Below are 12,937 nucleotides of genomic sequence, written 5' to 3'. Positions count from 1 at the left end.
CATCACACCTAGCCCTTGCCTCATTGTTAATGAATTTCTTTTCTGTATGCTTTAGTACCAATGGTGACATGTTTAGGATGGGATAACGATCTACTTTTCGTTTTGTACATTAAAGGTGATATGTTCCTCTGAAGATCCAAGATTCAGAGCACAGTTTTCCTGTCCTGATTGCCTGCTCCCTGCCTGACAGTTGCTCAAATTACCACACAGAGACTTAGTATTATTTATAAATGCTCATCTAATAGCTCAGGCTTATTATTAACTAGCTCTTACATTTTAAGTCAGCCCATATTCCTTATGTATGCTCTGCCATGTGGTGGTACCTTTATTAACATGGCATAATCATCTCCTGCTACCTCTGCATCTGGCTGGCAAATCCTGACTCTTCTCCTTTCCATCATCCTTAGTTTGGTTGCCTTGCCTATACTTCCTGGTTGACTACTGGCCAATCAGCATTTTATTAAACCAGTTTGAGTGACAAATCTTTACAGTGTACAAGAGGATTATTTCATAGCATTTCCCCCTTTTTGTCTAATTAAAAAGGAATGTTTTGGCCAGGAGCTTTTAATCCCAGCACTAGGGAGGCAGAGGCAGGTGGATCTCTGTGAGTATGAGGCCAGCCTGGTCTACAAGAGTTAGTTCCAGGACAGCTTCCAAAGCCACAGAGAAACCCTGTCTTGAAAAACAAAAAACAAACAAAAGGAAGAAAACAAACAAACAAAAGGAAGGTTTTAACTTTAACACTAAGATCTTCAGTTTTTTTGTTGTTGCTTTGTTTTTGTTTTCTTTCTTTTCTCTCTCTCTCTCTCTCTCTCTCTCTCTTTTGAGACAAAGTTCCTCCATTTCCTGGCTGACCTGGAATTATACTATGTAGATCAGGGTAGCCTTTAACCACCTGCTTCTGTCTCCTGAGCACTGGGATGGAAGTGTTCATTAAAATGTCCTGCTAACAGTCACGTGTTTTTAAAGTCCCGTTTCTTCTTTTGACTTTTCTGTAAGACTTGGCACATTCTGGCAAAGGGACTCAGAGTCTAGGTGTAAGCCATTCCTTCACATCAAAATTTAGTCTTTAATTAAAATGTTGACTGACTTTTATATTTGTGCTTTTTTTTTTTTCCTTTCTCTTTCTTTTCTTTTCTTTTTTCTGGTGCTGGGGACTGGACCCAGGGCCTTGAGTTTACTAGGCAAATCCTCTCTTGAGCTAAATCACCTGTATTTTATTTTATTGCCTGTAGCAAGTAAGCATTGTTGATATAACCAGAGAAAACATGAAGGCTATTTTGACTTCCTCTTATTCAGTTCCTTCAGGTCTTAGCAGGAGTGGAATAATGTGGCTTAAATATTAACCCTGAGTAAAGCTTATTCTTGCTCCTTCTCCAGGATGTATATCCTCACCTCTGACAGCATTAATGCCTGCCACCCTGCTTTCTAAGTCAAAATCTGAATTAGCTCCCAGAACCAAAGTACTACTTTAAATACATCTTCCAAATATCAACTCCCCTTTTCTTAGAGTCAGGGTCTCACAGAGTCCAGGCTAGTTTCAAAGTCACAATGTTGCAAGGATAGCTTTGAATTTCTGATCTTCCTGCCCCTGTCTCAATGCTGGGATGATGAGTAGCACCGTCATGACTGGGCAAGGTGGAGCTGACGATCAAACCCAGGGCTTTTCATATGCTGGGCAATCAGGCTACCAACTGAGCTACATCCCCAGCCCTTTCCTCATTCATCTCTCTCCTCATTCTTTCTACCCCACTTGGCTATTGCCTAAACTGGCTCTTTATCATCTCACCTATATTACACATCACTCTCCTAATTCATCTATCCACCTCCAGCTGCATCTCTGTCCAGTAAGGTCTTCTAGATCATGAGTCCCTCCTACTTAACATCCATTACTGGCTCCCCACTGTCTATGAGAGTCTGAATCAGAATGTGTCAGATGCACTCGCTTACAAATTCAGCTTTGTCTCTTGCTGCTTCTCAGGACACTCTGCTTCCTCTGTGTTTCATGGACATGGCTCCTGTTTGTCTTTTGGATCTTGTACTCCTTCTATTTTGAAAATTCCTCCTTCCTTTCCCTGAGCACTATTCGACTACTTAGAAAGTTACGCTAAGAATGCCTCCTCTCCATTCTTCCTCCCCTCTACTCCAGTCCGTCTGATCCTACTGCATCCAGGAGAATGGCAACAGTGACAGGGTCTGTATGGAAAGCTTTGAAAATGTGGACTTACTAAATACAACGACTGTATTAGGTAGGCACTGCCTTAAACTTCTTTTTATTGTCACATTTGTGCCACTGTTTTCAAATGTCTTAGTAGCTATCTTCCCAATAGACAATCTCAATCAACTTTATGTTCCTAGCAAATGGCTACAAGTTTTGTAAATGATTTTGGAATATGATGAAATTAGTAGCTTTTAACTAAGCCTTAATCTCAGGATTAGGTGATGTGAGATTTTACAGGCCAGTTTGGGAGACACCTGAATTCCAGTCAGAGGCTTTGGTGTTTCTCTAGTTACCTTTGCTCTAGATGATATGGCCACCCTCCTAGTTGCTCAAGGAAATGACCTAGAGTTACCTTGTGAATACCTTTCTTCACATCTGTACCCCAAGGAAGTGCCTTGAACTCTTTCATCTTTTATTTCCACAGTAACTACTCCAATCCAGGCAACTACTGCTATCTACACAATATGCTTACTCAATAATTCTTTTTTTTTTTTCTTTCAAGACACGGTTTCTTTGTCCCGGGAACTCACTCTGTAGACCAGGCTGGCCTCAAACTCACAGAGATCCGCCTGCCTCTGCCTTCTGAGTGCTGGGATTAAAGGCGTGCACCACCACTGCCTGGCAACAATTACTTTTGTGTTATCTTGTTTCTCGTTCCATCTCTGCTGTTCTTCAGAGATCATTCTCTATAAAATAGGTAAAAAATGTAAAATCTCTAGATGAAAACAAACAACAAAACATACTCAAATGAATGAACAAAACAACAACAAAAACCAGGCTGGGCATGGTGGCACAGGCCTTCAGAGGCAGGCACATTTCTGAGTTAGAGGGCAGCTAGGGCTACATGGTGAGACCATGGTTCAACCCCTCCAACCGCCTCCCCCCCAAAAAAAAACCCCTTTCCTTTGCAATATATTACATGGATAAGAATCCAAACCCAGGACTGGGATCCTGCTCAATGTTCCGACCTCAGTGTCACCCCTCTCCCCCAAGTGTGCTTCAGCCTCCTGTTCCTCAAACCAGCCAAAGTTGTTCAACATCAGGTCCTTTAAAGTCATTGTCCTCTGGAATGTTCTTCCTGCCAATGCTGGCATGGCTAATTCTTCCTTATTTAAGTAATAATTCAGATCACCTCAAGAAAAAAAATCACCCTTTCTTTCTCTAAAGTGAAGTGGTTAATTGTATGTAGCTTATGCTATGTCCTCAAATTCTCTGTACTGTTTTATGAAAACCCTGGAAAGCTTTTAAATTATTTATGGCCATTCTGTATTCTAATACTTGCCACTACCACAATTATCTCATTGTTTTCCTTCTCCACTAGAAACACACACTTGCAATTACAGATGTTTCATCAAAGGTCATAATTCATCTTTCTCTTTCACTTGAATTTCTGATCTGCCTTTACATTGTCCTGGCTGTCCTGGAACTCACTCTGTAGACTAGGCTTTCCTCCAACTCACAGAGATCTGCCAGCCTCTGCCTCCTGGGTGCTGGGATCAAAGGTTGCACCTCCATACCCAGGAGAGTGTTACTTAGCTCAGGTCTTTCTTTCTTTCTTTCTTTCTTTCTTTCTTTCTTTCTTTCTTTCTTTTTAAATAAATGAAACAAGGGAAAGGCAATGGTCTTTTTTGATGTGCAAATGAGGTCCTTGTATAAGTACCAAAAGTAGTGAACTCCTGAGTCCCAAATGTCCACTGGTGGGACCGGAGGAGATGGCACAGACAAAAGCCCTTCCAAACGCTATCACTGGACTGTTGACAAAGTATTAATCACAGTTGTTCATTCAGAGGATGCAAAAAACCGGGCAGATCTGTCTAGAGACCAGCTCCAAGGTGATCAGTACTGTCTGCTGTGGGCCAGCAGGGGAACTCCTCGTTTGAGAGGTTTACAGAGCAGGCAATTCTTGTAATGGTCAGGCTTTTGTTCAGGGCATCTAACCTGGAGAGGAATGGTTAACTGGACAGGTTAGGAATTGACTCAATGATTAGTGAAGCCAATTATCGGACATTGTTTCACAGTCTGACAGGGACTCCGGTCTTGTTTCTTTTAGCTTTCTAAATTTATCCTGCACTCACTCACATCTTTACTTTTGAGAAGTCCAAGACCTAAACTGTTTTTATCCATGTTCTAAATCTATCCGTATCATTTTTTTTATTATTTAGTCCCAAGAATGCTTTTTAAATTGCTTGATTGCCCCATTACTTCAAGTGACTCATTTCTGTCTTTTCCAGTTTGTGCAGCACAGACTCATTCAGTCAAGTAGGATTTAGACCACAAAGCCACTTATGACAGGTTTTTTGGCCACTGCTCCTATCTTCCTCCTTAACGGTCAGTTTCAAGAGCCCCGTTAGCGTCAGACACCCCTCGTCCCACGCTACCACGCTAGCTGCTTTTTCGGACTTTCAGGAAATTGACTCTGTCCTCTAGCAGCCACTTTGGAGGAGTGTTGCCGTGGAGCCAGGAAACCAGGTAGCTGGAGAATCGCGGCGGGTACCCAAGCGCTGGGGAGGGGGCGTGGCAGTGGGCGTTTCCAGACGCAGCAGGACCACCAATGGCATCCGGGAGCTCGAGGCGATGCGCGTGACGCAGCCGCGGGCTAGGAGGTTGGGGCGGAGAACCGGGTGGGGGCCGACGCTTTATCTTCCTCCGCTGCCCGGCTGACGGCGTTGCGGACCCGTGTAGGGACATCGTTCTGCCGCGACCCTCCTGCGGCTGCTCAGCCTGCCGCCCAGACCGCCGCAGCTGCCCTCGGCCCGCAGGTAACCTCAAGCGTCCGCTCCGCTCCCCTCCTCCGTTCCTGTCCAGGTCTACACTGAGCCCCAGAGGAAGGGGACTGCGGTGGCGGCGCCACTCCCGCTCTACGGGCCTGGCCTGGGCCGGACTGTCCCGCCGAGACGCTGCCTGCCGCCCGGGGAGAGCGGGAAAGTTACTTGCAGCCATCCGGATGACTGGCAGCCTTTTTTGTATCAGTGATGGTTTTGATGTCCCCCGAGTCAGTGGCGCCTCTCAAGCCAGTCAGTAGTAAAGAAAGTTGCGAATTGGAAGTCACCGAATTCTTTGAAGCGACATCAAAACATGCGCTAAGGAAGTCAGTTTTTTTTTTTTTTTTTTACCCCCTGATGTGGGCGGGGGAGATGTGTGTGAGGGGAAAGATGGCACTGCTAGACACCAGACTCTACATGGGTCAAGGGCTCCAAAACCTTTAGTCAAGCTCAAGTTGTTTTTAAGTAGCAGGAGGGAATTGTTAATTTTTTTAATTTTAAGTGTTAATATGCATGCAACTTAAGATATATATATGGATTATTTGTGAGAAATTACTCTAAGCGTCTTTCTCTGCATTTTCTGTAAAAGTCGTTGGTCACTAATACTGAAGTAGTTGCCACTTTTTCTCTTTAAACTACTTGCCTGCTTCGTAAATCCAACTTGAATATTTCTTTCTCTTGTTTACTTTCAAGTGAGAAATATAAGTGACTTGTTAAAGAGCCAGCTCAGGCAGCAGGGGAATGGTGGGGATTGCGAAGAGCTCTGATGCGGCGGCGAAAGTAAGCGGAGTAAACGTGGGGAAGCACACGGCTTAGCGTGTCACGTGCTTGGAACTGGTCAGGGGTTTCACGTTCCCTAAGGACTCAGAAAAGGTACTGAGTGCCTGAGCTCCTGCAGTTTTCAAGCCTGGGCGGGTTCTCCAGGCTTCAGCTTCCTCTTTGTCCCTGGAAAGCTTCCTCTTATCTCTTGGAGCGTTTGCCCTGGGCCTTATGCCCTTTCCCCTTCTCCAATCCCTAAGCATTCCTCAAACCACAGATCACTTCCCCATGGGAGCCACTCATTAGTGTAAGCTTGCTAGAACTCTGCAGATCTCCTTATCAGCAGTTGATCATCTATTATAAGTAGATGGTCTAATTGTTTTCTAGTGGATTTTTTTTTCTGTCTTCCCAGGGTCTGGCCCAGCACCTGACCTGAACAGAACTAAAGAAGGTCAAAGAAGGAACTTAGAGAAAATATTAACTAGGGAGAGTGACTGTTTCCTATAGAAGTATCATTTGTCAGACAGGAGGCTTAGGGATTTTGGAAAAAAAAAATTTTTTTTTTTGCCACATTGGATAACTAGTTAAATTTAATCATTTGTAAGTAAAATAAACTCAAATTTGCCCAAGTTCTTTTGTATTTAGTCTTGTTAATTTACCCAGATCTGTTAGTTATATGAAAAAGTTATAGACCAATTTTGGAGAGAAGATGAAGATGTTATGCTTTGGATTGTTAATTTTCCCCCTTTACTGCCTGGCTCCCTCCCTCCCTTCTTTCTATCCGTAGGATCTCATGTAGCCCGAGTTGGCCTGATGCTGTGTAGCTGAGAATTATCTTAAACTCCTTGGTTCTTCTGCTTCAGCTACCCTTGTTAGGATTTTAGGTGTGTACCACTGTGTCCAGTACCACTGTACTCAGGGTTGGATTGTAAATTCTATCCATAGTGGATCCTGAACTTCAGGATGATATAGGAGTTATTCACCTGCAGGAGGTACCCAATATTTATTTGTGATTCAGGTTTATAGGTTCTTTTGAAATCTCTGTTAATGAGAACACCGGAGGCAGACTAAAGTTGACATTTCTTTGGGACATGAATCATTTGTTTCTCTAATTCCTTTTATTTGCTTTCTGGAGACAAGGGGGAACATTACATAACTCCCCTGTACAGATTGGTTTCTTACATTCTTGTCTAATCAGTGTGTTGCATTTTATTGATAGTGTGTATGTGTGTGTGTATGTGTGTATACACTAATGATTACGCGCACACACACACACACACACACACACACACACACACACACACTAGTGAGTATGGAAGCCAGAGGACTACTTGGTGGAGTTAGTTTTCTTCTACCTTTACGTGGCTTTCAGGGATTCAGCTTGGATTGCCAGGCTTCCTGCAGGTATTTTTATCCACTCAGCTATCTGGCCAGCACCACTAGTCAACTTTGTCACCTAAAAGGAGGCTAGCTACCACTCAATCTCATGCTTCTTTGCTAATAGGGTGGGAATGTTTGTGGTGGCTTGGGCCTAGTACTCTGGGACAGAGAGACAGGCATATAGATCTGAGTTAGGCCAGCCAGGGCTACGAAGTGAGACCTTGTCTCAAAACAAACAAACAAACAAACAAACAAGCAAGTAAGCAAACAAGCAAAAAGCCAACAAGAGATAAGGCGTGCAAATGTTAAGTGAGCTAGTGGTACACCTCCTTTGGTGTTCAGCACTGTGGATGGTGCTTGTTTACTTTCGCTGCTAGGCTTCTTGGGAGAAATGTCCTATGATCTGTTTTCAGTTCCTCAACACATTTTGCAACCTACTCCAATACATTTGCCCTTTCTGGAACCAACTGTACACGTAGTTAGTAAATCACCCACTGTTAGCACATCTCACATTGTGAAATAGCTGTCCCAAGTTCCACCCTCTTTGTTTTTTTTTTTAATAACCTTTAATATACATTATGTATAATATATACAAAACAAATCTTGCAGATGTCACACACCACCTTTTGTTTGTTCTCTACTTGAATTTTTCATGGTCCTGACCCCAAGAATCCCTCTGAATCCTCTCATTCACTCCTAGCAACCCCCAGCATTTTTTTTTTTTTTTTTTTTTTTTTTTTTTGCTGCTTGTTCTCCTTTAATCTCTTTGGATTTTGGTCTTTTTGCTCTTAACGTTTTAAGTGCTTCATAATACCAGGGAAATTATTTAACCATCTATGAGATGGTATGCTAGTATCTACTGCTTAGCTTGTTAAATAAGTGCTATGTACATAGTAGCCTGAGTATTTATTTTCTGGGTGACCTGCCTGGGAGACATCCTGAACTTGTGCCTTAGCCTTAACTGTCAGTGTGCACTGATGCATCCCAGATCCGTATCTTCAGTGTAGACTTGTCTGTTCAGCTGCCCTTTTATACCTTGGCTGGCCTACAGGCACATAATATCGAGCTTATCTATTCTTTCTCTTCCCTATAATTAGTGTAATGGCATTCCTAGCCTTTCTGAGTTAGCATACTCACTTGGGATCTGTGAACTGTTGCCTTCTACCTCTAGCCAGCCACACCTCAAAGACTTCTCTAATCATTTGTAAGTTTATCGGATCTTCCTTATCTCTTCCCCCCTCATTTATTTTACCAATAAACACATGTCATGTGAGTCTTGAGGCCTCATTGCTTTGAATGTGAGCTCATTGTTGGCACTGCCAATCTTTCTTTTCTTTAACACATCCTTTGGTTCTGAGTTCATCTTCCTCAAGATAAATAGCAAGTCCTTCTTTTTGAACATTTTGTTTGTTAGTTTTTGGGTTGGGGACTGATGAACTGCCATTGAAGTTCATCCTGAGATTCCAGTCTTCCTTTTTGACAAGAATAATTCTAGTGCTGTGTTTGAGAGAGAGAAGAAAAGGAAAAACAGAAAGACTAGAAGGTATTTGAGGGAATAAGTGATTGAGAAACTACCACAGTGTTTAGTGGAGATTTATTTTTATTTATTTATTCAATGTGTGTTTGTGTGTGACAGAGTCTCAGTGTATAGCTCAATATGTCCCCAAACTGATGGCAGCTCTCCTGCCTCAGCCTCCCAAGTGTTGGGGTTACAAGCATGAGTTGTCATGCCTGGCTTTTGAATAGTGCTTTTGAATGAAATGAGGTTGGCAGGTATGTGAATTGATTAGAATTAGGCTTATCATGAGTCTGGAGTCACATGGATTTATCTTGGATTATATGAGGAAAACTTAAGTTGCAAGGGGCAAAAATGAATGAATGAATGAATGAATGAATGAATAAATAAATACCCAAAAGGAATGACCGTTCGTCCTGTTAACTGAGATGGAGATGACCAGAGTGGAATTCGATTGAATGTCAGTAGTTCTAGCTGGCTGTGATGGTGCATACCCATAATCCAAGAGAATTAGCCTGTCCCCTAAAGTGAAGAGTGTCAACAGTTGGGTTTGGGTCATTTTCAAAATGTCTGTTGGACACCTACTTGGACTTGTCAAGTGAGATGGTGGGTCAGCTCATCAGAGCCTGGTGGGGAGTGCAGTGTCTAAGAAGTGGTGTACAGGCATTGGGGAGAGGACCAGTGTCAGAAGATGCGATGGATTGAAGACCAGCTCTATGGAGCCGGGATACTGAATGGATCTGAGTAGATGTTGATGTGGTGGTGCACACCTTAAATCTCTGCACTTGGGAGGCAGAGTCAGTTGGATCTTGGTGTTCAAGGCCAGCCTGGTTTACAATTCCAGGATAGCCAGAGATACACAGAAAAACTCTTATCTTGAAAAACCAAAACCAACCAAACAAAACCCAAAGAAACCTTAGTACATAGCTTGGTCTGGTGGTGCACACTCATAAAGGCAGAAGGATCTTTGCAGATTCTAGGCCAGCCAGGTCTACGAAGTATGGTACTCTGCTCTCTCCTGCCCCAACCCCCCCCCAACCCACTTGTCTTGTACATATAAAGCATAAGTTTTTAAAAAAAAAATAGTTGTTTCTTTTTTTCTAGCTTGGTAAGTATTGAAATACTTTTTCACGTTTTGATGAATAAACTTTAATTGGAATTAGTTTTGATAATTTATTTTATATGTGTGGGTGTTTTGCCTATAGAGTCCAGAAGAGGACATCAGGTCCTCTGGGACTGGAGTTACAGATGGTTGTGAGCTACCATGAGGGTGCTGGGAATCGTACCTTAGTCTTTGATGCATCCATCTCTCCAGCCCTGACACTCATTTTTCAGTTTGTTTATTTTACTGTCTTTTCTATTTTAACTCGTGCACGCATGAGGTTTTGTGTGTGTCTGTGTGTCTGCACGTGCGTGTGTTTGTGTAGGCTCTTTTGAAGTCCAGAAGAGAGTGTTATAGGAGGTTGTGAGCTGCCTACCCATTGTGGGTGTTGGGAACTGAACTTGGGTCTTCTGCCAGAACAGCAAGTGCTCTTAGCCACACCTGAGCCCTAGGGTTTATTTATTTATTTATAGACAGATTCTCACCTTATAGCCCTGACTTGCTTAGAACAAGTAGAACTCGTAGAGGTCCACCTGCCTCCATCCCAAGTGCTGGGACTGAAGTGCCTTGACCTGAGTGCCTATTTTCAAGCCCATGTTACCCTTTGTAAGACTCCTTTGCTTCTGCTTCTTTGAAAGGAATCCTGAACATTCACGCCTACTTCCCACTGCTCTGATTATTTTTGTGGGATAATTAGCTGCTCTGTGGTTTCCTCTCAGACTTATCAGTAGTCCAGACCAAATTGTTTCTAAGTTTCTCCTTTGCACATGGCATGTGTGTGTGTGTGTATTTGTTTAGACTTAAATTTATTTGTTTTAATTTTATGTGTGTTTTGCCTACATGTATGTGTGTGCTATGTTTAAAAGAGTTTTGGGACTGCCAATATTTGATAGGGACTGATGTCTTCAAATTTGTTGTAATATCTTATACTAAAAAAAAAAAAAAAATCTTTTTTTTTGGGGGGGGGCGTTTTTTGAGACAGGGTTTCTCTGTATTGCTTTGGAGCCTGTCCTGGAACTAGGTCTGTAGACCAGGCTGGACTCAAACTCACAGAACCACCTGCCTCTGCCTCCCAAGTACTGGGACTAAAGGCGTGGAACACCAAGCCCTGCTCAGAAATAATCTTAAAACTGAGAAAAATAAAATCAGAGAAAGACAATATATCATCAGTTTTCACCTCTCTTAAACATAGTAGTGATATGAAACTCAACTATCCAAATACTAGTTCAAAGCTTTTAATTTTTTTTTTCCCTTTGGAGGTAGGGTTTCTGTCTGTAGCTTTGGAGCCTGTCCTGTAACTCTGTAGACCAGGGGGGCCTTGAGAAGAGATCCACTTGCCTCTGTCACAAGTGCTGGGATTAAAGGTGTGTGCTACCACTGCCCAGCCTTTATTCAGATTATTAATAGACATAATTATGTACACCTATGATGAATAGTGATGTTTTTCTGTGTACTGGTCAGTCAGGACAATAGCTTGCTTATGAATACCTCCTTCATGTTGGGAGCATTCAGTGTCTTTATTCCTGGCCCTTGTTGTTCTTTCCTAGGCAGCTTGATGGTGGGAGAAGAAAAGATGTCACTAAGGAACCGGCTGTCAAAATCTGGTGAAAATCCTGAGCAAGATGAAGCCCAGAGAAATATTGCAGATACACAGAGCAATGGTGAGGTTTTTAATGTTCCTGAGGTAAATTAATAGATCAGAAAACAAGTTTTCTGTCCTAGGGTGGAACTTACAGTTCTTTACTACAAATGTGTACTGGTGATTTTATATATCTGGTAGTGAGTAAGTTCATAGTAATTAATTTAGTGATGGGCTGGAGAGGTGGTTCCTAAGTTACGAGTACTTGTTCTCGGTGAGGACCCACATTCTAAGCCCAGCACCCATATGGTGGTTAATCATAACTCCAATTCCAGGGACTCTGCTGTCCTTGTCTGGCTTCTGAAGTCACTGTACACACAGGGCACACAACAAACATGTAAATAAAAATCCTGTGTTAGTTAGGATTTCTTTTTCTTTTTCTGTTTCTTTTTTTGTTTTGTTTTGTTTTTTTTGTACCTTGAGACAGGGTTTTTCTGTATTGTTGGAGCCTGTCCTGGAACTTGCTCTGTATACCAGGCTGGCCTTGAACTCACAGAGATCCTCCTGCCTCTGCCTCTCGAGTGCTGGGATTGAAGGCGTGTGCCACCAACGCTCAGTTAGTTAGGGTTTCTATTGCTTTGATGAACATCATGGCCAGAAAGCAAGTTGGAGAGGAAAAGATTTATTTGGTTTACACTTCAGCATTGCTGTTCATCTCTGAAGGATCCTAGAGACAGGAGCTGATGCAGAGGCCATGGAGGGGAGCTGCTTACTGCTTCCCCTGGCCCACTCAACCCACCTTCTTATAGAAAGAACCCAGCACCAGCAGCCCAGGGATGGCATCATCCTCGATGGGCTGAGCTCTTCCCCATTGATCACTAATTGGGAAAATGCCTAACAGCTGGATCTCATGAAGGCATTTCCTCAATTGAGGCTCATTCCTCTTATGACTCTAGCTTGTGTCAAGTTGACACACAAAACCACCTAGTATATGTACATCTGTACACACAAAATAAAAGTAAATAAAATTAATTCAACAAACACTTGTACAGTGTTTTAGATATTATTCATTTATTCAACCAGCCTAACCTCCCAGTGATTATTGAAATGTCCTGCTGGATCCTTGGCTATAGTAGTGATTGATACATATGTGTTTGCATTTATGGAGCTTCAAGTTAAGTGATCAGCAGAACTCTCAATCATGCAGAGTTGGGGGTGAAATTCACTGAAGAGACCTTGGGTTTGTTTCCCAGCATAACAACAACAACAACAACAACAACAACAACAAAATTCCAAAGAACCAAAACAAAAAGCAACAACAAAACAAACAAAAACCCACATAATTGAGTTACTATAAATAAGTATAATCTCATAAAGTTACTTATTCTTAAAGTAGATATAATGATCAAAAATTGAGTAAGGAGTAGGGCCTGAACTGCTGTATAACTCTTAGGAGAGAGGGAGAAATTAGGGCATTTACTCTTTGCTCAGTGCATGAAGAGTATATTATGGCTCTCGTTAAGGTTGAGGCTCATGGTTAAGAATGGTAGATGCAGAAATGCAACCCTCATGATACCATCTATTGCATCAGGATATTTATTTTTACAATGACATTTGT

General features: G+C 42.4%; 1 protein-coding gene across 1 annotated transcript in view; it reads left to right on the top strand.

Annotated features, from left to right (window-relative positions):
• Nucleotides 1-4,811: 4,811 nt before the first annotated feature.
• Soat1 (sterol O-acyltransferase 1) overlaps nucleotides 4,812-12,937 on the top strand; it is a 43,204-nt gene continuing 35,078 nt past the window's right edge. Inside the window, exons 1-2 of the mRNA XM_051186029.1 lie at nucleotides 4,812-4,980; nucleotides 11,288-11,401. Of these exons, the coding sequence (XP_051041986.1) occupies nucleotides 11,296-11,401 (106 nt within the window). The 5' untranslated portion in view covers nucleotides 4,812-4,980; nucleotides 11,288-11,295. The remainder of the gene's footprint in view (nucleotides 4,981-11,287; nucleotides 11,402-12,937) is intronic.

This window comes from Phodopus roborovskii, unplaced genomic scaffold, assembly GCF_943737965.1.
Source record: "Phodopus roborovskii unplaced genomic scaffold, PHOROB, whole genome shotgun sequence".
Classification (NCBI taxonomy): domain Eukaryota; kingdom Metazoa; phylum Chordata; class Mammalia; order Rodentia; family Cricetidae; genus Phodopus; species Phodopus roborovskii.
The sequence above is the reverse complement of the archived record's forward strand: the minus strand, read 5'-3'. Positions and strand labels throughout refer to the sequence as shown.